The 27,245-nt window shown below is 45.1% G+C and overlaps 1 protein-coding gene across 1 annotated transcript in view; it reads right to left on the bottom strand.

The window, feature by feature from the left end:
- Positions 1-1,877: 1,877 nt before the first annotated feature.
- Positions 1,878-27,245, bottom strand: part of PFDN1 (prefoldin subunit 1) — a 64,759-nt gene continuing 39,391 nt past the window's right edge. Inside the window, exon 4 of the mRNA XM_019506596.1 lies at positions 1,878-2,165. Coding sequence (XP_019362141.1) covers positions 2,082-2,165 — 84 coding nt within the window. The 3' untranslated portion in view covers positions 1,878-2,081. The remainder of the gene's footprint in view (positions 2,166-27,245) is intronic.

The following is a 27,245-nucleotide window of genomic DNA, read 5'->3' as shown; positions in this document are numbered from 1 at the left end:
AGGAACGTCTCCTTAAGTAATGACCATTTTTCTTGGACGCCTGACTCCTCTCTCCTCTGGGACCTCAGTGCCTCCCTGACTATTCTCCTTACCTCGTTGAAATCCGCCCTCCTGAAGTCCAGGGCTGCTGCCTTGCTGCAGGCCTTTGCCACCTTGCACTGGATGGTGAATTCCAGCAGGCGATGATCACTGCCACCGAGGTGGTCAAGCACCCGCAGACCCCTCACCAGGTCGTCGCCCATGGCCAGGACCAGGTCCTACAAGGCGTCTCCCCTGGTGCGGAACCCGATTTGGTTTTGAACCCAAAAGCTTGCTTAAAAATTGTTCTCCAACTGTTTAAGTTGGTCTAATAAAAGATATCAGATTCACCCAAAGAACGGTCTGCCTATGTCGTTAGACCAACATGGCTACAACCTACACCCGACTTTGTTTTCTGCACAAGAGCAAAGAACATGCATTGCAAATGTTAGCCACATGGTGGCACCAGAACAAAACTGCCAGGACACTGCTACACAGAAGAGAGGCTTGTTTCAGGTATGCTTCCCAGTGGCAAATTGGCCTTGTGAGCTTTGCATTAGCCTGTTAGCACCATCCCACCTCCAATTCACAAACCCTTTTAAGTAGACCACATCTGTTTTGTGTTTATGAACTGCCTATCACTGTGGTCAACACCCAGTTCAGGTTATGGGCCAGAACGATTCAGGTCAGAAGCGGACAAACAGGCATAAGCATCTGGCTCCCACTCTTTCTTCTCTCCACAGTGGCACTGGGAGAGCGACGACTGCCAAGGTCCCATGTCCGTGGGCTGTAGGTTACCGACCTCTGGTAACCCCCTTGCCCAGTAGTGTACCTTGGGGGGATGGAATGGGGAAAGAATGGCAGGTCCTCAAGGAGTCTTTGCCACCCAGTGGCATATCTGGGTGACGAGAGTGAATATAGGGCTAGGGCAGGGGTGGGCAAAATGCAACCTGGGGGCTGGATGTGGCCCACCAGGCCATTCTATCCAGCTTGTAGGGCCCCTAAATATTAATTTTCTAAAGTTTTTATGTGCCCTGGGCTGCCTGTCATGCGGCCCTCAATGGCTTGCCAAAACTCAGTAAGCAATCCTCTGCCCAAAATAATTGCCTGCCCCTGTGCTAGGGACTGCTCCCAGGGAACCCATGCCACAGAGCTGCTGCAGCTGGTATGCAAGCTTGTCCCCCAGTGGCAGCAGCCCAAGCCCACACTGCTATACCAGCAGCCATAGCAATAGCAGCTGCTGCCCAAGCAAAGAGAAATGGGACAAATAAGACACTGTTTCCCTGCCCTACTCGTGCTTTTCAGTGGTCTGTGTAATCCCCTTCCCTCTCCCACCCACCCTGGGTGCTGAATAAGCTCACTATGCCTCTGTGGTCCAAGTTGTGACTGGGATCCCTGTACACTGAAGGGTGATAACACGATGCTTCTTAATACCACAAGTTGCAGCCCAATTTTTCAACGCAAGACAGGCCCAATCCCAGTATAGCAAACTGACTGAAGTCACTCATCAGATGCACTGAAGTAAGTGCTAGGCTGGGCAGTAAGCATTCACTGAATCAGACTTTCATTTGGAACTTTATGAGCCAGACCTTCCAAAGAGCCCAGCATCCTGGAGGCATGTCAGACACTGAGCTTTTAAGAATCTGAGCTTCATCATAACAGGTACTGCCTTGGCAAATCTAGACCGGAGTGTGAATTCTGAGCTCCTAAAATCTGACCCAGTGCTAACTGAAGGAGGGTATCAGAAGTAGTTTGAGATTTTTCTCAACTGAAATCCCAGCAAGGGGAACAGTATGATGAGTGTAACAGCCAAACTGCTACGTTACCATTGTAATTCATGTTCACACTGAACCTGTTAATACAGCAATCTCTTCAGGCAGAGTTTATTAAAACATCCAATTACAGAAAGTGTGAAAACACAAGATTCAGCACAATCAAACACAAGCTCCTCCGGCCAGCAGTGAACAGGACAGTTGAGCGTCACTTCTGGAAATGCTTGTCGAATCAGTTCAGACATCAGCAACATGAACCAGTTCGCCTAAGGCCTTGCAGAAACCACACACCTACTGCGCTCTCCTGGCCATCAGCATTTCTCGGATGTTATCCTCAGCTTCCTTCACACTCCGTTCTAGGTATGACTTCTTCTGCTGGAAGGTACAAAAATCAAGAAGAGAATCAATATCTGTGTCACCATGGACAGTGGAAGTGCAGCAGAATGTCTTTGATTCTGGGCAGATCTCAGGCAAATTATAATTATGGCAAATACAAGTCCTGGTTTATGGAGCCATAGGCTTCTGAATACAGGCATTATTTTTACTTTCATTCTCCAGAGGCATCTCTGGAAAAAGAAGTATATTCTATATCTTTTTAGATGTGTGATATTTACATGTCTTTGCATTTCATTTTTTAAAACATGTTATATTCATAATAGTAATTTATGCATCAGTAACATTGTGTTAAGAGATTGACAAATTAGCTGCAATAAAGAACAAAAAGTGAAATAAACCACATACTTAAACTCAACGGCATGAGCAAGAAACAGGAACAGGACTAAGGAAAATCGGGACTAGTGTAAACTGACAACTAAAGAATCAACTGGCACAAAGCAAAGGCATAACAAATCCACCCATTCTCCAGGAATAATGGAATGTCCATCAAATCTTCTACTGACTCAAGTTTTCAAGCTTGATCCTCCCCCCATCCCCCCCTTTCTTTGAGCTGTGCACCTGAAAATACCTTTGCATCATCAGAAAATACATTTGTTTCTTTCATCATCGCTAATTAGGTTAAGCTGGGCAAGGAAATTAATACAACCTGGGTATCCCAAAACAGAAATTCAGCATGCAACATTTTTCCTTTCTGCTTTTGGCAGTCCTAGCAGATTGGAAAAATATGCGCTCAGGTTCTCTTTGACTATTTTCTCTTGGTTTCCAAACAACAGGTAAAACCCTCCCAGATCTCTGGAAGGTTCCCAAGCTACAGAACAAACCTGCTTGAGTGGAGTCTGATCAGCATCACTTTGTGCCTGCATATTTAGAGCCAGATTGTGTCCAAGAGCTTCCATACACTCGATTAAAATAGAATCATAGAAAATTAAGGTTGGTAGGGACCTCAGGAGGTCATCTAGTCCAATCCCTACTCAAAACAGGACCAGCCCCAACTATATCCTCCCAGCCAAGGCTTTTTCTTTGTCTTGGGACAGAGATTCCACAACCTCTCTGGGTTTTTTTCTGTTCCTGTGCTTTACTACCCTCCTAGTGAGAAAGTTATTCCTAATATACAACATAAACTTCCCTTGCTGCAACCTGAGACCACTGCTCATTGTTCTGTCATTTGCCACCACTGAGAACAGTCTAACTCCATCCTCTTTGGAGCCACCCTTCAGGTAGTTGAAAGCTGTTACTAAATTCCCCCTCAGTCCTCTCTTCTCCAGACTAAACAAGCTCAGCTCCCCCTGCCTCTCTTCATAAGCCATGTTCCCCAGCCCTCCAACCACCTTTGTTGCCCTCCATCAGATCCCCTCTAATCTGTCCACATTCCTTCTGTGATGGGGAGCCCAAAACTGGACAGAGCACTCCAAATGTCACCTCTTGAACAGTGCCAAATACCGGGAAATAATCACTTCCCTTGATCTACTGGAAATGCTCCTAATGCCGCCCAGTATGCTGTTAGCCTTCTTGGCAACAAGGGCTTACTGTTAGCTCCTATTCAACTTTGGGTCCACAGTAACCCCCATATTCTTTTCTGCAGAGCTGCTGCTTAGCCAGCTAGTCAGTCAGTCAGTCCCCAACCTGTACCAGTGCACAGGATTGTTGCATTCCTAAGTGCAAGGCCTTTGCACTTGTCTTTATCAAACTTCATGAGATTTCTTTTGATCCAATCCTCCAATTTATCTAGGTGTCTCTGAATCCTAGCCCTACCCTCCCAACATTATCTACTATTCCACCCAGCCTGATGTCATCTGCAGACTTGCTGAGGGTGCACTCTGTGGCAGGCCAGTAGGGGCACTCCCGTGTTGAGCCACCCACCTCACTGCGCCCGACCACCTTCCAGGCTCCGAACGCCTCCCTGGGGGCACCTGACATCTGGCCGACCCCCTTCCTGGAGCACACCTGCTATAGCCTGGGGGTTCCACTGCCATCACCCAGGGCTCTACACTGATTCTGGCTCTGCGCACCCTGGGCAACACAGGCCTAGTTCCTCAAGGGTACTTGATTCACTTCAAGAAGTTGGGATACTTCCCTCAGTCAGAAGCTCAAGTAGTGGTCTCCCTTAGTCAGCCAAACCAAGGGGACCCCCCAAGGCATAATCTAGACCCACTCCCAATAAGTCTCCCACAGTAGGTACAAAGGAGAACTTTATTGGTTACAGAGGGTAGGGTTAGAATAGGGTACAGGGTAGAGCAATGTCAGAGAAGTCCCAGAGAGCAAACTCCCGTGGCTGGGTAGCCTTTGGTCACGCATCCGAGTTACTGCAATCTATATATATAGTTAGATCTCAGGTAGCTTACTCGCAAGTATCATCCAGAAGCAGTTGGAGATTCCCTCTGGAGGCAGGCAGTTCCTTGATCATGAGCTTTGAGAAATACATCACTAGTTGCCGGGCAGACTCTAGCCCACCAGGGAGCAAGCCTCTCACCCCGGTATGTGATGCCAGTCACATAGGTAGAGGGAACAGGTTTCCCCCCTCCCTCAGGAATGTATCCAGCTTAGGTTACTCAGAGAGATAGGTAAAGTTGTGTCTTCTCTGCTGGGCCCCTCCTAATCAAATTATCACAGAACAGAGTTTTTGGGGAGAAATAAAGGTGGCCTTCTGCCACACACTCCATCCCATCTTCCAGATCAGGGGTTGTCAACCGGGGCTACATGTACCCCAGGGGGTACTTGCAAAGGCCTAGGGTGTGGGCAGACAGGGACGGAGTGCTGCCATGCATCATCCTGTGCTGTTGTAGATGCTGCCCACCCAGCTGGATGTGGAGGCAGCTTACACACAGCAGCTGCCCCCTCTCCACGTTCAGCTGCTGGGGGTACTCTGATGCAAAAAGGTTGAAAACCCCTCTTACAGATCACTGATGAAGTTATTGAACAAAACCAGCCCCAAGACTGGCCCGTGGGGCCTCCACTTGATACTGGATGCCAGGTTGGTTGGTCAGGCATGCTGACTGTTCCTAATCCCTTTTTTTCCTCCAAATGCTTAGAAATGGATTCCTTGATTTTTTACAGGAACTGAGGTGAGACTGACACATCTATAGTTTCCCAGATCATCCTTCTTCCCTTTCTTAAAGATGGGCACTATATTTGTCCTTTTCCAACCATCCGGGACCTCTCCCAATCACCACAAGTTTCCAAAGGTAACAGCCAGCAGTTCTGCAATTATACTGGCAAACTCCCTCAACATCCTTTGGCACATCATATCCAGCCCCAATGACTTACACATGTCCAGCTTTTCTAAATGGTCCCTAACTCACTCTTTTGCAACTATCAGGTGCTTAACTCCACCCCAAACTGTGATGCCAGATGCAGAGTTGACCTTGCCTGGGAAGACTGAGGTTAAAAATGTACTTCCAAGAAGGAGATCCCTTCCAAGCACATGTTTCTAGTCATAGCTGGAGTTTTATTCAACCCTGGGGCAGGATGACAACATGGCAGACAACTTGGTGTATCCATTAGGACTAGGCTGAACAATTTATAAGCTCCCTGCCCTCTCACACAAGACTACCCCAGCACTGACACCAAGAACAGAGGACCTTCCTTAAGCTCAAAAGAGCTTTTCACCAAAAAGTTTAATGAAGGATTGTTTTACAGCTGCTTGAGTGGGGACAGGAATTTAAATTCCACCTAAGTACCATTCAGGCACCTAGATTCCCAATCTGGATCTGGTCCAAGACCTCTATTTAAAAGTCATCCTCAAGAAATGCAAAATGATGTGAGAAACAGTGGAGTTTTCCAGGTTCCACCACTGTCACTAAACAACTCTCATTTAAACTGACACATAGCTGAACATTAATGATATTGAATGGTCTTCATAACTGGACAGGATTCCAAGCTTTCACTATTAGAAAAGCAAGCTAAAGGGTTTCAGACCTGGTTTCTGATGAATAAGAGGGCTCTGAATGCTAATCCTGTCTGACATAACTAAAGCAACCATGCAAAAGGGCCTGTTGGCATGGCACTATAGGTCATGTAAATCTATATTGCATGCTTAGGGCTCCCTCTGTGTTGGCAGTGACAGGTCTCAGCCTGATATACAGATGAGAATGGGAGGTAGCATAAAGTGCCCTTAGTACCAAAGAGGGCACTGTTTATAAACAGTTCCTGGTTTCCAGATTCAGAAAGCACCTTTTACAGCACCCATGTCCCATTACCTGGCTTTGAAGATCACGGCAAAATAGCTTAGAGCAGGGGTGTAACCTCTCCTCCTCCCACCAGATCCCAACTCACCTCTGGCAACAGGATGATCATCAGTAGTGTTAACTGCTGCAGGTGCCTGAGTTGCCATGTAAGGTCAGGAGCCACAGCTGCTGCTCACCATACTGCTACCAACCATGTCTCTACTTGGGCTTACTACTTTGGAATTTGCTTTGCCCCCAGATTCCTTACTCCTGCCAGAAGCCCCATGGAACAGGTAACATGGCTGCGTGGGTTTGATCTTGACACCTCCGGCCTAGAGAATCTGCTGCTTATTCCTGGTCTGCCAAGGGGCTTCTGCTTCTCCTTCCATCTAGGATGCCCCACAATAGACCAAATAGTTTTCCAAAGGCAGCTGCTCTCCCAGATAAGGCAGTGCAGCACATTCAGTGTGCCATGGGAAATCTCCATGTAAGCAATTCCAGTGATGAAGCTCAAATGCAAGCTGAGGACCTGGCAAAAAGGGAGAATCAAACCTAACAAGCTCCACAACCCAGACAGTGGATGTCTATGCCTCAGGTAGAGAGAAGGGAATTGAGGGAGGGAACTAGGGGAAAGAGAAGCCCAAGCACGTTCTGAAACAGAGCTCTAGAGTGTTTCCCAGTATCCAGTCAATTCCCTGCACCACATTAATGGTTTGAGAACTAGATACAAATTTCACCACCAGAGGGAGAACTGGAACTGGAACACTGGGGGCACAATTTACCACATACAAACTTCACAAACCAGCCAGCAGCACTTAAGGATCAGGGCAATACATGGCTCATTACATTCTGACTAATAGGCTGGAATCCTAATGAGTGTGACAGTATCTGCTTATAAAGTGTAACTTGGGAAAACCAAGGTGCTCTTTTCTCTCAGAGCTGCAGGCTGGTTTCTGATTAGGTAACCAGAGCAGTAACAGCAGGAACTTTTTATATAAGAACCTGTTCTCACTCCCCACTTACCAGAATCTATCCAGAAACTCCTATCTAGTACGTGACTCCATAGCTCACTCTTTCCTGGACAGCAAAGCATTGGGCAGGATGGTTTGAAAAGCAATCTGCCTGGTCAGACCAGTTTAAAGAAAAACAACAAAAAACCCACCATGATCTGATCCAAACAGTTTAAAGATTTTGTAGATGTCCGTGTCTCTCTCTACCTGGACGCCTACTTCTTGTGGCACAGTCTCCTACATCCTTGCTCCTGACAGTGAACAGTTTGATTGAATCGCCGAAATGTTACAGTAAAAATTCTCTAGCCTGCTACATCTTGATGTTTTCTTTTAGGTTGGAGGAGGTGTAAGTTTGAATATCTCCTACATCGACATTCAGCTCGGTCTAGCGATGTACCTTGGGACTCCACCTCCCCTACACCCCCTGTCCTAGTGCCAGCCTGATGTTAATGTCACAATTGGGTAAGTGGGACCAATTGTGTACCCACAGCATCTCTGTGAATGACCTTATTACATAGTTCTGATCCTGAAGCCTCGCTTAACAAAAAGAAGTTCTCAAAGCAACAGGCTATCCTTTATACCAAGTCTTGTCCCCAGACAAAAATATTCTTCCTCGCACCATTCAGGTGCTTATTCTACAATCTTTCTATAATCGGTAATAGGTGTGAGGGAAGAATGAGAGGTTTAGCTCTTTCTCGCTTCCCTTTTCACTCATGGTTAGATGTTTTTTTCTTTTCTCTTCATACAGGACAGCCAATGCTCCAAGACGACCTGCTGATTCAGATCTCCAAGCTGCCATTCTCTCAGTAAGTACACAGGCTCCTCTGAGCCTCTATTCACGGGAATCAGCTCCAGTTCCCACCATTTGCTCCTGCCGGAACAATCCAGCCTGGTGTCCAGTTCTTTTGCTCCCTGGCTTCCATTTCCGGTCTGCCCGCTCACCTCTATAGTGCATGTTTTTACATTAACATTCCAGCAGTGACCAGCCAGAACACACTGTGGAGCTGGAACACACTAACAAAATTGTGCTGGGAGTGGAGCTGGAACCGTTTCTGCCAGTGCCGGACATGACAGTATGTCCTACCTCTGTGCTCTTTCTAGGCCTTCTGGTTTGCTGATCTCTGTGACAGCCTGCCTCTCACTGCCACATTTGTGCTTGTGGACAATTCAGCTAACACAAATGTGACAGAGCCTTACTGGTAGTAATACATGCTCCATTAACTGTTAGCTTAACACAGGCCTCGCTCACTCTTCTGGGTGGCATCTGAGTTTCCAAATCTGGATGTTCAGGCTTTCAAATTTATATTCCAGTTCTTTGTTTGATTATCTGAGTATCTCCAACCACCAGGAGGTATTCACATGATGTCTTTGTTTTTTATTTCTTTTGTTTTCATGGAAACTAGTTATACAAAAAATTCAGATATATATATGTGTAATGCCACAGCTTCACCCTCCCTTCCCCATACACGGATAGCAAATTACAGTCAATTCATGGGGTTTTGTTGTTTCTTTTTTTAAAATAAAAGGGAGAGAAACTTTGCCAGCATCTCCCTGCTAACTGAGCATGTTCTAAGAAGCTGTAATGCAGGCGATTACCAGCTATGGCCCTAATTCTAGAAGTGACAGCATACTATTAGAATAGATCCACCTGTGTGGATTCCCAGTGATTTGAGAACAGCTCCGTGAAAGTGCAGCATGACATTTTTGCTACAAACTGCAGAGCTTACACCTGTTGACCATTACACCTACTGATCCCATCATCAGCACCAGAAAACAGCTGTGTTCACTTCAGAGTGATGGCTGCTTTACATGGCACAGTGATTACACAACAGTGGAGGAAATGGATTATACCAAGACAGAATTGGAACTAAAAGGGGACTTTGTACAGGTAGAACCTAATCTCGTGAAGTAGGACAGTTAAGCTATTACCTTTATACACACTGGAACTGTGGGCTGGGCTTCTCATAGGAAGCTAAGTGACCTAGGCACTCAATTCCTCCAAAATTTCAATATGATTCAGATACTTAATGCCTCTGGTCTTGGAAAATCCCCAAGTTAATTACTTCAACCACTCTGCACCCATGTCACAACCTGTGCAATAGACAGAACTTACAGCACAAGCAGAATCCCAGATATTTGTTAAATACAGACTTAGTGAAGAGGACTGAATTCCCAGCTCTGGTTACATCAGAAGGGATGTACAAATTGCTAAATTGCTGCTACATCAAAGGGAGGAAATTAACGGTTTAGTGGCACGAACAGACAAGTTTGCTAGCTGATGCCTTTGTCCAGAGCAGAAATCTTGTATCCTTCTGAAAAGCTCTCCCCAAATCATTGTGGGTACAAGTGACCCTTCAATTCAGTTCGCTATGGATCTGCATATCAGGACCTTTCTACCAAGAAAATACATCTTTTTAGTTTTATTAAAGTTTACTTAGCACATATTGTGGCAAGTGGCTTAACTCCTTGCTGCTAAACAGCAGGACTCAGCAATACCACTACACAATCTTACACAGGTTGTTACCCAGACATGAAAATGACCAGGGACTCCTACATATTTCATTTCACCAGCACTGACTGGCTGGAGCTTGCCTGGAAACTGGTTTCTGAAATGACAGTTTCTTCCTATGGCATTTGCCTTAAACTGCCATTTACAAGAACTTCCAAACTTAGAGAAATGACCTGAGGTTACAACCACCAATCGGCATGTACCCAAGCAATCTCTTAATTTCTGCATATTTGAGGAGCAAATGTAGAAGGCTGCCTTGAAGGCATCCAAGTGCACGTGAGAATTTAACGAGACCTGCCATTCTGAATCTGTGGGCAGAGGGCCTACGTAAAGTTCAATTAAAAACCAAACCAAACCAAACCTAAATTCAGATAGGGAGCCAGAAGATATGAGTGCCTGTGCTTGACATTACTGCTCACTATCCCATTCACAAAGAGGTCTCTTTTAACCTACTCTGTATCTGCAAAGGTGAAACCCAGACCACTCCTTAGTTTTTATTCCACTGATCCAATACTCCTGCTCAGCAGAAACATTTATCATATCATTACAGTGGGGAGAGGGAAAGGGGTGCGAGGGGGAGGGGTGGGATTTTCTGATAGAAATTTACTGTGTATATTGTAATATTACCAGTGCAGTTTCCATGGGTCTAGACAAGGGGTGTCAAAAATTTGACCCACAGAACCATTTCCTCCAACCCCTGGGGCTCCCAGAGGGGCTGGGAATTTAAGAGTGGGGCAAAAAAGGACAGAGCTTGCCGCAGAATTCAGGGCTATGGGGCTCACTGGAATAGTGCTCATCCTGCTGCTGTCAGATCTGGATCCGGTACGCTAGGAGCCTTGTGGTCCAGAGCTGGCCAGGGGTGAATTTGACACCCCTAATATAGCATAATCAAAGCTCATTGTTCTGCCACCGAAGGGTGAATTGTAGCACTTTTCTCCATTTATAGAAAACATTCGTGCACTGATCTTGCCAACAAGGGGCGGGCAATTATTTTGGGCAGAGGGCCGCTTACTGAGCTTTGGCAAGTCAAGGGCCGCATGGGTAGCCCCACCCCTTGACAGGTGCCCCGCCCCCTGGTTGCCATCTTGGGACTAGATGTCCCACCCCTAACCTCTGACCTTTGCCACCAGAAGTGCTTCCCCTTGCCCCTGGAAGGACTCTTTTGGGGAAGAGAGGTTGCCATCTTAGAACAGGAAAAAAAAGCCAAACAAATTATATACTGAAAATCAAACACCCATAATAATATAAAATGATTTGTGTGCATTTGTGCTGTATATGTAAAAGTGATTGCATAATAGTTCAAAATGCAGTCTTACTCTTGTATATTGTGTGGGGTGCGCAGGGGTGTTTGTCCCTTGCCACCACCAGGCAGTTTTTGGTGAGGCTGCCAGGTGGCAGTGGAGGAGCTGCAGGGCAGCCCAGCAGGCACAGGCTCCAGGCAGCTGCACCAAGAACTGCCCAGTGGCGGCGAGGAGCCACCTTCCCTCATGCCAAGCTTCTGCCCAGCTGCTGCTGCCACTGCTCAGCCCCAATGGACAATGCCAGAAATGGCGCTGGGGCCCAAGCAGCTGAGCAGCAGCAGAGTGGGACAACCTGCTGCTTGGTGTGGGGGTAAAGCAGCCCCTCTCCCTCCTGCTGCTGGTGCTTCTTGGTACAGCCACTTGGAGCCTGCGTGGGGCTGCCCTGCATCTGCTCTGCACTGCAACCGCTTCCCTGCGAGGCAGCCCAGAGGCAGCAGTGATGCAGGGCAGTACAGCGCAGGCTCCAAGCAGCTCCACCAGGAAGCATAGGCACTGCGGGGGGCCACTTTCCCCACCACAATGAGCATCAGTTTGTCCCATGTTGCTGCTGCTCAGCCCAGACAGGCAAGCGCAGAGCACACAAGGTTGGGGCCGCGTGCGCTGGTCCCCACATGTACCGCTGTGCTGGGGTGGGAAGGGACTGGGAGCCAGTGGGTGCGCAGCAACAGCCGGACAGGAGCGTGGGGTCCGCACTGGTACCCTGGGGCCAGTGCCAGGAGGGCCCAGAGTGGGGCAGCAGGAACGCAGGGTCCTGGCTGGCAGGGGCCCTCTGGAGCCAGGCCAGCTCCCCTTTCCCCCTGCTGGCACAGCCCAGCCTAGCTCCATAGACCCCTGCCAGCCCACACCTTGCGCTCCTGGTGCCCTGCTCTGGGTCCCGCCGGCACTGGCCCCGGGGCACTGGCGCAAGCCCCATGCTCTTGTTTACTTCCACGCCCCCTGCTGCCCCTTTCCCTGCTTTCCTGCCAGTCTGCTGGCCACTCCTGCACCACATGGCTTCCAACTGCCTGACCATGATGGCAGGACTTAGCAGGAGCCAGTCCAGCTCCAAGGACTGGGGCCATCACCCGCAGTCCTCCTCTGGGTCCTATTGCCCCCGTCTCCTGTCATCTTTGACAGACAAGCAGGGGCAGGGCCATATTTTGCCCACCCCTGTCCTAGACTCTCTTATTCCTAAACCTTATATGTTGTGTCCCCTTAGTTGCCTCTTTGTATCATTCCTGAATCCTTGTTTTGTAACCTTTTGCTTTTTCTATTGAATGGAAAACAGAACCACACATGATAACCTATATAGGATATGACAAGCCTTTGTAGAGTAAAAGCGTTACTTCCCACGTGGCCAGAGATGCACGCAAAAATAGCACTAGCTTTTTATGCAATCTTGTCATACCAACAGCTCATGTTAATTTCCCTGGCTTCATGATCTTGCATCTCCTTTATCCCTTCATGCCAAGTACCAGCCTGGCAGCCCTTCAGAATGAAGTTCTCTGTCCAGAGAGCAAGTACATTGCCAGCACTGCAAACTGCACTTTCACGCCACCACACATCACCAGTGGGATTCCCTTTTAAGGGGAAAGCCACTCTGCCATGAATGGACAGCATACACTGGAAGCAGTCAGTCCACAGACCCCTGCTGGATGCCTATGATAATGACTTCAGATACTGTCTTCAGATGATACTGGCTTCTGGACACTGATGACCAGGGCCAGATAAACCAGTGATTATAGTGGATGAAAAAGAATTGGTCTGGTTTCCTCTGCATTTTTACTTCCCAGGAGGATATAACAACTCTAAGCATATGTTCTCAGTTACTGATACTAGAGTCTTCCTCCACGTTTTGACCTTACACAAGTCAGTTTGTTACTCCCATGTTAATTCCTATTATAGGCTATCTGAGAGGCTGTTCTGGTGCCCTAGTTAGTGTCTTATTCTTACAAGAAGAAGGATATTATAAATACCTACTGCTGCTCATGTCTTTCATCTAACTTCAAGGATGTGATCCTGTGATTAGCTACACACCCTTCTTCACAGTGTATGTTGCTACCTTGTTTTCTGATCTAAGCACCATTGTTGGGTCTCATCAACAACTGAGGTACTCCTAGATTTAAGGCAAAGGGTGGTACAGATGATACTCTCTCAAAAAGGAAAAAAAAGTGGTAATAGAGAACAGAAATTAGAATCACTCTCTTGCATTCCAGGAAAAAGCTTCCTGTGTGGAATCTTCCTACCTGCAGATTTTGTTGCATCACCTCTAGAACAAGCTGCTAAACTGGTACCTTTCTGACAGAGGTATGACACAAAAACTATACATTCCTAATACATTAAAAAGCCGGTGTACAGAGTTCCACAGCGAGGGTAAAAAAATCCTATGAATCAGAACCCTTACCACCCAGTTTTACAAGATTAAAAAAATATTTTCCGCAGCTCCATGCCTAAAACATTGTATCAACATGCAGAGAGAGCAGGATAGCTGCTGGTTGGATCTGGCCTGGGCATATCTATAAAGAATCTAAAGTTCCATTCCTGGGAGAGACTGGTTACTTATACATTTGCTAGGCTTGGCCTAAAGTCACCCTGCAATGTTATCATAGGGAATATATTCTCTCTTTTCACAGAATGCCACTATATTGTACTTCTCCTCTCAGCCACAAACCAGGATGTGAAAGGGAAAAAACTCTTCAGGACTAGCTTATGCCCAAGACATAATTTTTCTATTAAATAATCATTTAGAATGCAGTTTTCACCACTTTTGCTTTTCTCTTCCTGCTTGGAAAATGGCAACCAAACAGCTAGTTTCAACCTCTGGCTCACATTTCAGGCTGCAGTTCAATGCTCAGGCACCTGGGCTATGAATGCCAAAAGACAATTAAATCCAAACAATGGAAACTGACAGATCTGCCATGGAAACTTTCCTCCTAGTTTTATGCTTTGTAAAACCTTGCTCTTACAATCCCCAAATGATGAGTTGGAAACAAGTCAGCAGCTTCTTTTCCAAAGCACCTTTTCCCCAAGTGTTGCATCACATTCTGGAGTGTCAGCCTGCCGGATGTTATTTTATTCTCACAATCAGAAGCCTTTCGTTGAGGAAAGCTCTAAAGTCTTCAGACATGACATAATGCTTCAAATAGAACCCCTGATACAACTCATCTTGTCACACTGTCTCAAACTTTTTGGCCAAGAGTTTCTCTCTCTCTAAAGTTAACACTTGTCATATTTAGCATTCCTCAGGGGCTGCGCGCAAACACTCTTTGGGAAAGCGATAATTAGATTCTGAAATATAGCTGGGCATATGAATCTGTCTGGAGAAGGATTTTCCCCAAGTGGGAAGAAAGTGATTCTGCTCTACAACCAGGAGTCAGACAGGAGTGGTGTGAGGTTACCCTTACTCTACAGAGCTGCTGCCGCCACTGGGATTCTTGAAATCATTCACATAGCCTAAGCCAGAGCAAAAGGATACTTTGCTGTCCCCACAAAGATAAGGGGCAAAGTCAATTATTTTTGTCTACTCCTGATCTTTGAAAATGACAGGTCTGAAAGGCTGTCACTTTGCTGCTTACTTGGCCCAAGTCAATTGTAACTAATTCACAGATTACTCCACCTAAAAGGTAGACTGGGCATTTGCTGCTGCATGAATGTCTTAAAAAATATTTTAAATACAAAGATCTAGAACTATTGGTTCAGAAATGATACCTTTTATCCTTGGAAAATATTTAACATGTAGGCTTCAAAAGGACTCCTCCTACAGCAACTGTATGTACATATTAAAAGAAAAAGCCACAGCCATTGGCCAATAAGAAATAAGCCTTTTTCCTAATTGAACTTGTGCTTGCCTCACAGATAAAAAAGGAAACGAGTGGCCACATACTTACATTTTTCCTAACTCCAGGCAAGGTAGAGGTATGCATGCCAACAGGAAGCCACAACACCTTTGCATACCTGAGAGCTAAGGTGTGGTTTAACAATGCTGACTCAAGGCTTGGTGCAATCTGGCACAGGTAAGGACATGCAACACTTTAGGCAATCTAAGCAGTCATTTCCTGTTCCCACCAATAAAATAGGGAGGAGGGGTGAAATATGGGTTTTCCCCTGCAGAGAACTGTACTGAGTAAGGGACAATGAAAAGTGGCTGCATGAACCACAGTGACTAAGAGGTGAATAGTGACACTAGTTCTGTGACTAAGGGTTACTCATCTGAGTAACAATTTGCAGGGACCCTTCTGTGATTCTGATTATTCCTTTGGATAATTCCTCCTTTTTAACATTATAATCCAACATTCCAGAAAATGATTTAACCAGCCAGCTTTGTGTAAACACGTTTTCAGTTTGTTCACCTGAACAGGCTCTTGTGCTACAGGTAAAAGCTGAAACATTCATGCCTGGGGGATGCAAATACAGATTTAGGAGCCTGGATTTCATATTTCACTAGAAATGGCCATAACTGCTTCTAGACCCTATTACTTTCTAGTTCTCTTGCAGCAGATATAGAGATAGGATGCAAACGCTGCAGGAAAATGTTTTTGTAAGTTCTTTTAACTGGTATTTAAAAAAGATAAACCAAATGGTATATGTTAAAAAAAACCCAAATTCTGTGACAAAGTACAGTCCCAATAATTACTAACATGGTGGTTTTCATGAAAGCAATTAACAAAACACTCATGTTAATCATTTTCTTCAATTCACATCTGCTAAATGTTTATACACCTAAAAAAAATAAAGACAGGAAAACCGTCAAAGGAACTAATACAAAACAAAACAATGAGAGTGGCATGGTTGGAATTTCAGACTTTGATTGCACGGAACCTTAGTCCCCCAGATAATCTGCATGTTTATTTTGTACCATTTACAATTCAAGCAGAGACTGGTTTAGTGAGCTAACACTGTGGGAAAAGAATAATCAAGCAGCTATCCACGCAACTTTCAGGTTTTACAAAAAGATCACTGCTAAGAAGCAGGATGTCAGATTAAAGACCTAATCCTACAATGACAGAAGTGCTTTTCCAAATCCTGGCAAACACCGATATCACAGTAATGTGAAAGAGTTATTTCATACATTAAAAAAGTCTCTACAACTCAGAACCATCCAGACAAATACATGAGCCTATTAGAAAGCTGAAAAAACCTCTTCTAAATGGCAGAGCTCTCCTACTACTCTTCTACTGAGGTTTAAAGTTTACTACCATAGGACCTGTTGTTTGTGCACCACTTAATACAACCCCTGCTTTGCTATGAATTTTAAAAAGTGTAAACACACACTTTACAAGGGCATTTCATTTGAGATCAGTACTGATCCCTAATGCCACCAGCACACAGAAATGGACTTGCTAGCTAGCTAGCACTGCAATTCCTAAAGTGCAGCTGCTCTCCTTTTGAATTGCAAGGCTGCAATTATGTAGTAAGAATTGCTCCTTTCCTGCTCCTGGTGTTACTATGGACAGAGACAAAATCAGGAGGCTACAAACAGAATTAGTGCACTGACTCTTCCCCATCTTGCAGTATTCACTGATGTAGTAAAATCACATTTGTAAAGCAGCAAGCAACATCAAGTCTCTCTATACAAGCATAATTCCCCTCCCCTCACCCCCATAATACTAGTGCTTATTGTATGTACTCCATATTCTCTATCTTCTTAGAAATAGTACTTTTAAGGGACATTTTTTGCATGGAGTAGTTTTCCTTTTAAATGGGAAACTGGGATGTGGATGGCACACCCCAAATCAAAATATCCTGATCTAGACAGAAAAATAAACTTCAACAGTCTTCCTCTTCAAAACAAGCCACAGGAAAAACTGAGAGGTGGAGGCTTTGCAGATGGCTCCAGGGACCACACCACATTAGTATGGATACACAGATGCAGGTTCTAATTACTACTGGGGAAAAGCTTTTTTAGAACATCTTGACTCACTAAGTGAAGCAGAGAAATGGAAGTACAGGGATCCTGCTCTACATATGCACGGAACAGGGAGTAGGGCAATGAAAGAAAAGGGAGCTAGATGGGTGCAATGCTGTCTACTTGCTTGGAGCATAGGTTTAGGTTTTTCTCTCCAGCTGCTGCCAGCAGCAACAGATGTCCCTGGGATAAAACACTACATGGGAGGCGGATGTTGGATAGCAACAATCAAAATCAGAATATTCTGCAATCATTTTTACCAGTGCCCAACAGTACCCCAGAAGTAATTTGGGACACCTTACTATGTGAGGATGCTAGCCAATCTGATTTAGTGTACACAGCTCAGAACAAACCCATTGTAGGCATCCCTAAAAGCTGGATTAACTGTCTAGAGCATGGAAACTACCAGTGCAGTCAATGTGGAATAAATCTGCAAGAGGACAGACATCCTGCTGTCCAATAATGGGAGCCTCATACCCTCACAGTAACTGGCCTATCAGATACAATGCAGATGCTTTTGAAACCTATCACTTGAGGCCATTTAAGATGAGGTATCACAGCTGTGACTGCCAAACACAGGACTCTTAAGAGTGTGCCAAGTCCCTGAACAGCAAACTTTACAGCAAACACACCAAGTGCCATAAGCATTTTCAAAGCTCTCTTCAAGAGCCAAACCCTCCAGCCCTGATAAAGTCATGGGGTGCCTCAGAGGTGAGAATTGTAACACATCCTAAAATGAGAGGAAGGAAGGGGTCAGAATTCTGCCCCAGAGCTTCCATGCCAATGCTGTCAAAAGAGATGAGCGAGTCACCCAACAAATACCTACAATTAAAACTAATTTTACATCCAGCAAAGGCATAATCCTACATTACCCTGTACCCAATAGACACATTTTATACACATTTCCTACCAGCAACAGCATCAGCAGTTCAGCTTGGGGTTTATAATGCTAGAAAGACATGGTACTTGAACTGCCAGAAACCACACTGCACCAGGGCCCTTAAATGTTAGCAAACTGGTGTCAGCAATGGTACCAAATATCTGCAAACTAGTGCAGACAAGCCTAAAACCAAAAGACAATCATCAGGCATGCCAGCAACAGGTATCTTCAAAGCATACTTGGAACAGTTCTTAAAAACAATGTGTTGCTTCTAGGCTAGTAGAGTTTTTTTTGTGTTTTTTTAATACATCAAAAGGAGAAAACAGATATCCAAAATAAAATCTACACTCAATGAAAAACACAAAAAGGACAACTCCTGAGGTTTACCCTCACAAAAAACTATACAAGGACAGTCATTATACTTGTTGTTTAAGAGACCCACCACACAGTCTGGGCACAACAACAAGGTATGGAGTTTCTCAGCTTGTGAAATCACGGGAATAAGTCTGGCAATGACCAAAGATTGTTCCTCCGAGTGGCTGCCTAGCAGTCTGTGCACTAAAATCGGGGTTCTCCACAGTCCTCAAGAGAACAGTTTTCACATCATTATGCTACCCTCACAGTTAGCCTCTACTGGGTCTCAGCAGAGATACCAAAGGATTGACCGAGTCAAAAGACTTAAACATGCTCCTCACTGACTGCTGGCATGGACATACTAAGTACTTAAAAAGATTCAAATGTGGTTTAAGCTGTAGGCAGACTGACATACAAGCCTGTTAGACTAGTTTAAATCTACTCAGAATGATTTAAAAGTGTACTTGGAAAATCAACCACTATTTTGAACCAGCTCATAGAACACCAAGTCTTCTGTGGCAAGTCTGGTTGGTCCTCCAAGCATCCTACACTGCACTGCTCCCGAGCCCTCCCATGCACTGCTGCAACTGGCTGGTCTCGTACACAGCCAGAACTCTTAGTGCATCCTCTTTTTTTTATTGGCACTTTTTAATCAATAAACTCCCTTGGTACTGCTTGTTCACTGAAAGCTATCTTTCTAATAATATCAACTCTATGAACAAAGTAGAATACTTTTACAAAACAGGAAGCTGAGGCCTGAAGAAGATCACAGACAATGTTCATGACCAGACAGGAACAGAACCCAATAGTCCTGACATCTAAGCTCATTTTTAACCACTGCAAGGTAGTGGGAGCCACTGACCTTTTCCTTTGATTCCACTACAAAGTAGCCTTGCAAATTGCTACTCCCACTCTTACTAAAGGAGTGCAACAGTATTTGAAAGACCAAATAAGGTGGAATAAGATATTTGTTTATCTTGTAACACCCCCACACACTCGGGGCTGTATATGGTAAAGTGTGTGTTTCTACTTGTGCCATATTGTGGAGGGTTTTGGGACTGGAAGAGGACCACCTCCCTCTCCCTCCTCGCATCCAGACCATTGTCTTAAGATTCCTTAAAAGAACCTATAAAACCAGCTTAGTGACTAACTGGCCAGATCCAGGAGCAGTGACTACCTTTGAATTGATTGGTCTGCATTAGCAGTGTTCAAATGACGCTGTTTCTTGATTGGGACCCTATGACTGTGTCAGACAAGTTATTTCAGGCCACCTGGTCTGAGACCTCCCTTTCTTCTGCAGCTGCTGAGAGCTGCACAGCTGAATTAGGAGCCAGAAAACCTGCTCCCCATGGGGGCGGGGTGGGGGTCTCCCCTCCCTGCCTTCTCTAGAGAGGCAAGCAAAAGGTATGGGATGGCAAAGCCTCAGTTACAGGGACAGAAAGTCTGTCTCAAAGTTTGAGACTTCTATTTCCTTCCTCTTTCCCCTTTTTTCACTTGAGTGGGATAATACTGTGGGGGTGTTAATTCCTGGAGCAGACTGACCAGAAATGGGTCCTGGCAGTTACTGGTCCCTCTGCTTTGTAACTGTATTGTTTCAGCATTGTGGTATAGCTGAAACTGGATGTCCACATTGCAGCCACAGGCGTGGGCCTTTTTTGGCATTTCACAGGTACTGCATTTCAGTTTAGTTGTGTGGCTGAACCTCAGCCATGTTTGGCTGGCAGATTTGGGCCAGGGTGAAGCCTGGCAGTACTTGTTGTCTATCCAGGTCTCAGTGCAGTATAGGCCTCGCCAGCTTTTGCTGCCCAGCTCAGGCCCAGTCAAATAGGACTGGGCCTCCCTTTGCCCCTTTTGTAGTTATGCCCCAACCAAGTGGTGTGGTTGGTGTGAGAGAGAGAAGGAGCCAGCAGGCTCCAAGGCTCCTGAGCTAAGCAGAGAGTCAGTGGCCCCAGGTCCGCAGCCCCACAGAGCCCGGCAGAAATTCCCCTTACCCAGGTGTGTTGGGAAGGGAGGGGCCGATATTTTCCCCGCTGATATAAAGAAGAGTCCGGGACCGGAAAGCGGCAACAATGCAGAACCGGAAAGAGGAGGAGGAGGAGGAGGAGGTGGAGCACGCTGGCGCACACTGCAGGGAACGCTGAAAGCGACGTTAAGCGCTGGTAGGAGCCTCTGGCAGAAAGCAAAACCCCAGGGGGGTTTTGGAACCCAGTTTACCGGCCCCTGCGGGGAGTAGAACTGTTTGTTTACTGGCTGGGAGCTGGCTGAGCCCAGCGGATGACGGGTACCGTAATAACCCTATTAGAGGGGCACTATTAACTTTGGGGTACCGTAGTCCCTGTAATAGGGGCACAGTCCAATAGTGAACTTAATCTATTAAAAAGGACTCTTGTCAAGCCCTACAAAGGGGCTCTCAGAGAGCCAACAAAGGGGTGCTTGACCCTTCGAAGGTCAAGTTTGAGTTGGAGGGTGGCTGCAGACAGCTGGAGCAGCTACACAGACCAGGAGAGCCACCTCGGTTGTCGTGTTCACTTTGATTGACCTTTCTTTTGTTGATTATCCGGGAGGAACTAAGGATACATGGCCAGACCAGCTGGCTGGCCACCACCCGGTGGAACGGGCGAGGGTGTAGGGGTGGCGAAGCCCTCAAACTCGGGACCTTGCGAGACGTCGGGGAGACTCATAATTGGACTACATGTGAAGACATCTGAACCAACTCCATTAATATCAAGTCGTGGCAGGTGAAATGTACGCGTGTGAGACCCCAATTATAGCTGATGACACCCTAGGCAAGTGGCTGGCGGCATCTGTTAGGTCCACAGGGGACAGTGATCCCCGACAGTTGGGCACTAGATGTAGTTCAGGCCCATGCCAAGACAGGCCTGACCTTTACTTTGAGTTCTTCTGCAGTTTTTTACCCAGCAGAGCTGGAATTGGGACTAGGACAAAAGCTGCAGTTAACCCCTCAAAATCACCATGCAAAAGTGTTGGTCGGAGCTCTACCACATCTCCAGGAGCAATGGTGCCCCCCTTGCAACACAGAAGGACCCACGCTCTCAAGCAGCTCCCCACAGTGCAGTGACCCCAAGAAGCACCTCAGGACTGTCCGGTGTGGGCCCCCCTCTCAAGCCCATTGCTGAAGGTCAGGTTTAGGGGAGTAGGCCCCTAGAACTACCCACTGGGGAGCCCCAAGTCCCAGACTGCCCGGATACAAGTGAATCCTTTCCCAAGAGGGTACCACCTATAGACTTTGCTTGGTAATTAATGGCATTTCAAAATTATATTTAGTGTTTTCTTTTGCTTCGTTTTTATTCTTTGTAATAAATTTGGGTTGTGTGTTTATACTGCTTGCAGGGGGTGGCGGGGTTGTTTATACGGGACACCCCAGCACATACAGTGTTCCCAGATTTCTGGGTGGGGGCTTGAGCCACTGGTATAAATTATGAAGTACCTCAAAATATGATCCCAGCCCTTTTTGCTGCTGACTGGTGCCGGGCAGAAGGGTTACACTCCAGTATCATGGGAAAGGATGAATGGATAGAACTTGTGAGTGGATTGAGAAAGTTTCTCCATGTTGGTTCAAAGAAGTCGTGTACATTTTTTAATTACAATACAACTACCTCCATCTCCCTGTGGTTTCAGAGAATCGTAAGTTTGTGTTTCATTTTTTCTCCTGTAAATAGACACTGGAACTTCAACTCTATAGCAGCATATGCTTTCAGCCTCCCATACATGCCGCAGAGTATTAATGTTTGGGAAATGCGAGACACACAGCAACATTTTTGTCAGCATTTTAAAAACAAAAATCCCATTCAACAAGAATAGAAGCAGGTTCATTTTGCCCTTTCCATGAAGGAACTAAATTCAACACATTACATATAGAGGAGAAAGCTGCCCCAGAGTAGCCTCCCCATTTGTTATTTTTAGCTCTTTAGACTGACAACGAAACATGCTGAGAATAGCAGGAGAGAAGGAGATTATCAGATACTACCAGAGGGAGAAAAAAACCCCAAAAAACCAGCAATAATCACTTCCTCCACCCTCGAGGAAGAATAATTTTCCATGTCTTTATAACATCACAGAGTTTGCTCTTTTTAAAATGCCACATTTAAAAACAGAATCCATCTAGCTTTACAATGGAAACGGATAACATTTCCTGAAAAAAAGCATTGTTCCACCCCTCACATATCACATTTCCTTAAAAATAAGAGAAGAAAAACATTACTTGGTTTTTTTTTCCTAATGCTGCACAAACACTGCTGAGCTAAAAAGGGCCTATGCTCACCTTTTCAGAATGCTTTCAAAATACGTTTCACACACACACCTAGCACAGTCAAACATAACAAGAAAGTGATATCCTCAGGACTGGAAAAACCCAATTGCTAATGGTAAATGGGAAGCTTCCTTTGTAATGGTATAAATTTAGGCCTTCAATATCTGCACAATTTAAGTAGCTTTTTAAATACCTTATGGGCCCAATCTTGCAAGTATAAACACAAGAGACATGCCACTTACTGCCAGGGGATTATGCACAGGTATGAAGTTAAGTGTGCTAAGTGGTTACAGGACTGGCCCCTGTAATTGCAAAGATTATATTCAATATACATTGGGAAGTGAAGTCAAGGCAGTGCTATCTTTGGGTTTCTATACAGACAGTTCTGTTTCCACTTAATGCTGTTCCTAAAACTCTGCTACACAATAACATCCCTCCAAAACGAACCAAAATTGCATCAATTTCACAATATTGCTTTGAGGAAAGTTATATGGGAAACAGGATCCAGGAAGTCAGAAGAATAAGAATAAAACAGCAGAGACCGCCTTGTTCCTTCCCTTTCCCCAGTCCATATGGCTGTAACAAGCCCTGGAAGGTGAGGAAAGACAGTTTTCTCTCTCTTTTCCAGTAGCCCAACAGGTTGAAATCGAACCTCCCTCAAGTTCAGTCAAGTTACTAGCAAAAGGAAGATGTGGAAGACAGAGCACCAAAATATGAGGACTAGTACATTAATCTAAATCCCAGCCTCTCCCTTTTTCCTGAAGCTGAGATTGTACGGGATGGGAGCTAGACCATGAGTATATCGCTCCCTGACCCCACTGACACAGCACCTCAATTCCTGTATGTGTGGTTTTTAATCTTTCCAAACTCTGGTACTATTGCAGCATTAAGACTTACATAGTACATTTCATTTCTCTTCAGAAATTAATTCAAGAAGCTCACCAAGAATTCCAATGCAGCCGTGTCTCAAAGTAAATTCAGAGTTATACTTTCACAAATACTCAATACCTAGCAGCTCTCACCATAACCCATGTGGTCAGACCTTTCAAAATGGGTATGTGCTGCTGTTGAGCCAGTGAGCTAAAAATCTAGCTCTTGCTGCCACGCAAAATTGGCCAACCACAGAAGCCTTTGTGTGAACTGTGATTTTCCCCATATACAGCTGGAGCTTTGCAAATCAATTCTTCAAAATTTTCATCTGCACCAATCAGGCTCCAACATAGCAACTAGGGCAAGAAGGACTTTCTAGCAACTGCACCTTTGAGATGATACAGGACAGGCTGGATCCAGGCATTAGAACTGATGGTAGGGAGACTCCCTCTCCTGTGATTTCAATGTCTCTACTAGGCTGGCCCAGACAAAATGGGGAAGGAAGTGGAGATTTAAGTGGAGAGGGGGCAAGAGTTACACACCTGGAGTATGAGGTGCATGACATAAAGGGGACGAGATTGGAACAAAAAAAATAATAATAAGCGGACAAGGGAGACAGAGGCCGGAAGTTAGCAGGAGGAGGGTGAGCAAAAGACATAAAAAAAGTAAGTGGAAAATAGAGACTGGCAGAGCAAGATTAAGAATGGGAAGTAGTGGGGGAAATAGAGGATTACTGGGAGCCAGTGGGTGGAAAGAGGCTGACACTGGATAAGGAGTGAAGGAGGAGGTTGACACTAGATAAAGAGATGAAGGGGAGATTAGGACTGGCTGGGTAAAAAGACTGGGTGCCAGTTGAGTGGGCGATCTGATGAAGACATGTGGTAGGAAGGGGGGCTGGGACTTATTAAGCAAAGAAACTGGGGAATGAGCTGGAGCAGGGGGAAAGACGACAAGAGATGGAAAGCTGGAGGAATGAGGATATGAGAGATTGATGAAAGAACCAGAACAGGGAAACCGACTGACTTGGCAAGGAGAAGGGAACACAAGGAGCTGTGAGGGCAGGAAGGAAAGTATGACTAAGAATGGCAGAACAAGGAGATAAGAAATGGAGAAAGGAGATGAACTCTGACGAGGAGCCAGGGTTGAAGAAAGAAACAGGACTGGGACAAACAGGTAAAGTAAAGTTCAGGGCAAAGTAGAGCACAGCTTTCCCAGAAGCTGAAACGAAGCCCAGGATTCATAAGTCCCACCATTCTTCTTTGCCAATTAGACAGCAGAAGATCTCATCTCACTGTACTGCTTGTCCACATAAAGCAGGGGAAGTCAAACTGTGGCACACATGCCACAAGTGACAGAAGCAGTCTCTGCATGTGACATGCAGAAGATTGGGGGGTGTGGAACAAGTAACAGTGGCAGATAAGGCAAGGAAAGGGAACTGTGTGGCAATCAGGGACGGTGCAGGGCTAAGTTGTGGCACACCTGCCAAAAAGGTCGACTCCCACTGACATAGAGGATGACTTCCAATATTGCTATTAGTTACTCTGCTATCTCAAATAAAAGATATTTCTATGGTGGATCTGCCAATGACCTATGGGTCAATTCAGTATCACACAATGGAATTTTTATTTTAGAGTTTGTTCTTAAATCCCAGGAAATTATAATTGAAAACAAAACTAAAGAACCATGACTTAACAGAGTACAGGCCCTCCAGAAGCTAGAATGGAACCCAGGATAAGTGAACCCCAACCATTCTTTTGCCATCATATACCAGCAAAGTACCAGTCTCAGATCACTATATTGCTTATCTACATAGGATGACAACCTACTGTTGTTACCACTTAGTCCTTTAACTCATGAGGCAGACCACATGTGCTGTCTTTTATTGCACAGCTTGTAAGATGTGTAGTGAATGAGGCCTCCAAGAAGAAAAATGGTTAAAGTAATTAAATGCTTACCTAGAGAACTAGATTCTATCCCTACCTCTGCCATACAGTTCCTATGTGAGACCCGGCAAGTCACTTAAAATAACATGTTACAGAGATTATCATTATTGCACATTCCCTAATTTTTGGGTCCATGACTTGAGATGCTAGAATCTGATCTTCTGAGTACTCACAGCTACAACATAACACTATATATAGGTATCTACAATGCTGATCACTCTGACAAAAGTAATTATTCAAGTCGCAGCTATTTCAAACAGGTAGCCAAAACAAATGGATGATTTTGGCCTTAACATATGTGCATCTGTCCCTAATGTGTAAAATGGGAATACCACCATCCCTTCCACAAACTTCTTAAAAACCAATATCTGTGAAGAACGAATACTGTAGTGATGACTGCCACAGAAATTCAAAAGAAGGGTAACAACTTGGCTGTCAGAGCAGAGTTTCAACAGTATGCATGAAATAAATTATACAGAGCCTCACACTGATGAAAAAGCATAAGTTATTTCATTAGTTTGACGTGACTACATCTCCTATGAACTGGATGAGTCAAGTGTCCTTTGGAAAAAAAAAATCACAAGAGATTAAAGCATTAAAGATGTTATGATAATGTAGGCACACAAAACCTTAATTTGACATTTCAAACTGCTCGACTTGTGTAAGAGACCACTGACTAGCAAGTAAGAATTCTGAGCAGAGATTATACCCCCTCAATTGCTTTGTTGGAGATCTGCTTAAAAGGACATTACTGGGTAGGTAAGCTCTGGGCATAACAGCTTTCTTGAATTTTATGCAAGAAAATATATCCAGAATATTTGTTTCAATTTCAGGCAAAAGCTTTATTTACTTCTAATGGTTCTGTCTGCAGCCTACCCTTGGGATAATTTTGTTATGGGATACTAGAGAAATCAGCTCTCTGGGTTAATTGTGGAAGATGAATTAAAGGAATTACAAGTAAAGTAGCTAACACAGCAAAAGGTAAATCCAACCTTTAAAATCTATCCCATCTGAATAATCCAGACTGGGGTATTTTTACCTTGATCATCTGAGTTGGTATTTTGTCTAGAATGGCACAGCACAAACACTAAGGTCACACATGCTTCATATTCTTTTCTGTTTGTGGTACAAGTTGGTTTCATGACCAGGGAAATCCACTATTTCCGTGATAAAAAACCTTCTGACTTGGATTCAGGTGTTACCCCTTACATTTTCAGCTCCAAGGCAACATCAATATAAGGCTTTGGCCTTTTTCAGAAGAAACTGCAGTTTAGGAAGCCTGGCTCTCACAAGACAGCCAGGCAGCTCAAACCGCAAATTCAAGATGAATCTTCATTTAAAACAAAAATATAAAAGCTTCACATAATCTACACACTGATATCTTTAGCTAAAAATAAAGAAAGCCACCCAACTGGCAGCCATGTTCCCACTCTACCACCTTCTGACATCAGTTACCACTTCTGGTAAGCTTCAAAGAGAAAAAACATCCATCAAGTGACCAGCTCTGAAGCTCTGCGTCAGAATTGTGAATGTTATAATTTAAGGGGAACTCCACCCATTCTGCTGAACCCAGCAATCTGAAAGTTCAGGAGGTTAAGAACTGTTGTTTCCCACCAGAAACAGCAAGAGACAGAGACATACAGCTGGAGGTTATATAATAACTGAAAACTGATGACAGCCTGGCAACACTGGCAGCATGGAAGTCAAGCATTCAGTCAGGCTCTCAACCACATTCCATTAAGTTAACATTAGAGATGAAGCCAGCTAGAAAATTCTATAGCTGCAGGTCTGAATGCAACTATACTAAGTGCCACCAACGGTGGAACTGTCAATGGGCTCGGGGTGATCTGGTGGCCACCTATAAGTTTATCGGGG

This window comes from Gavialis gangeticus, unplaced genomic scaffold (genome assembly GCF_001723915.1).
Source record: "Gavialis gangeticus isolate Ggan-Ray unplaced genomic scaffold, GavGan_comp1, whole genome shotgun sequence".
In the NCBI taxonomy this organism is placed as follows: Eukaryota; Metazoa; Chordata; order Crocodylia; family Gavialidae; genus Gavialis; species Gavialis gangeticus.
Note: the sequence above shows the minus strand (reverse complement) of the source record. Positions and strands in the feature narration are given on the sequence as shown.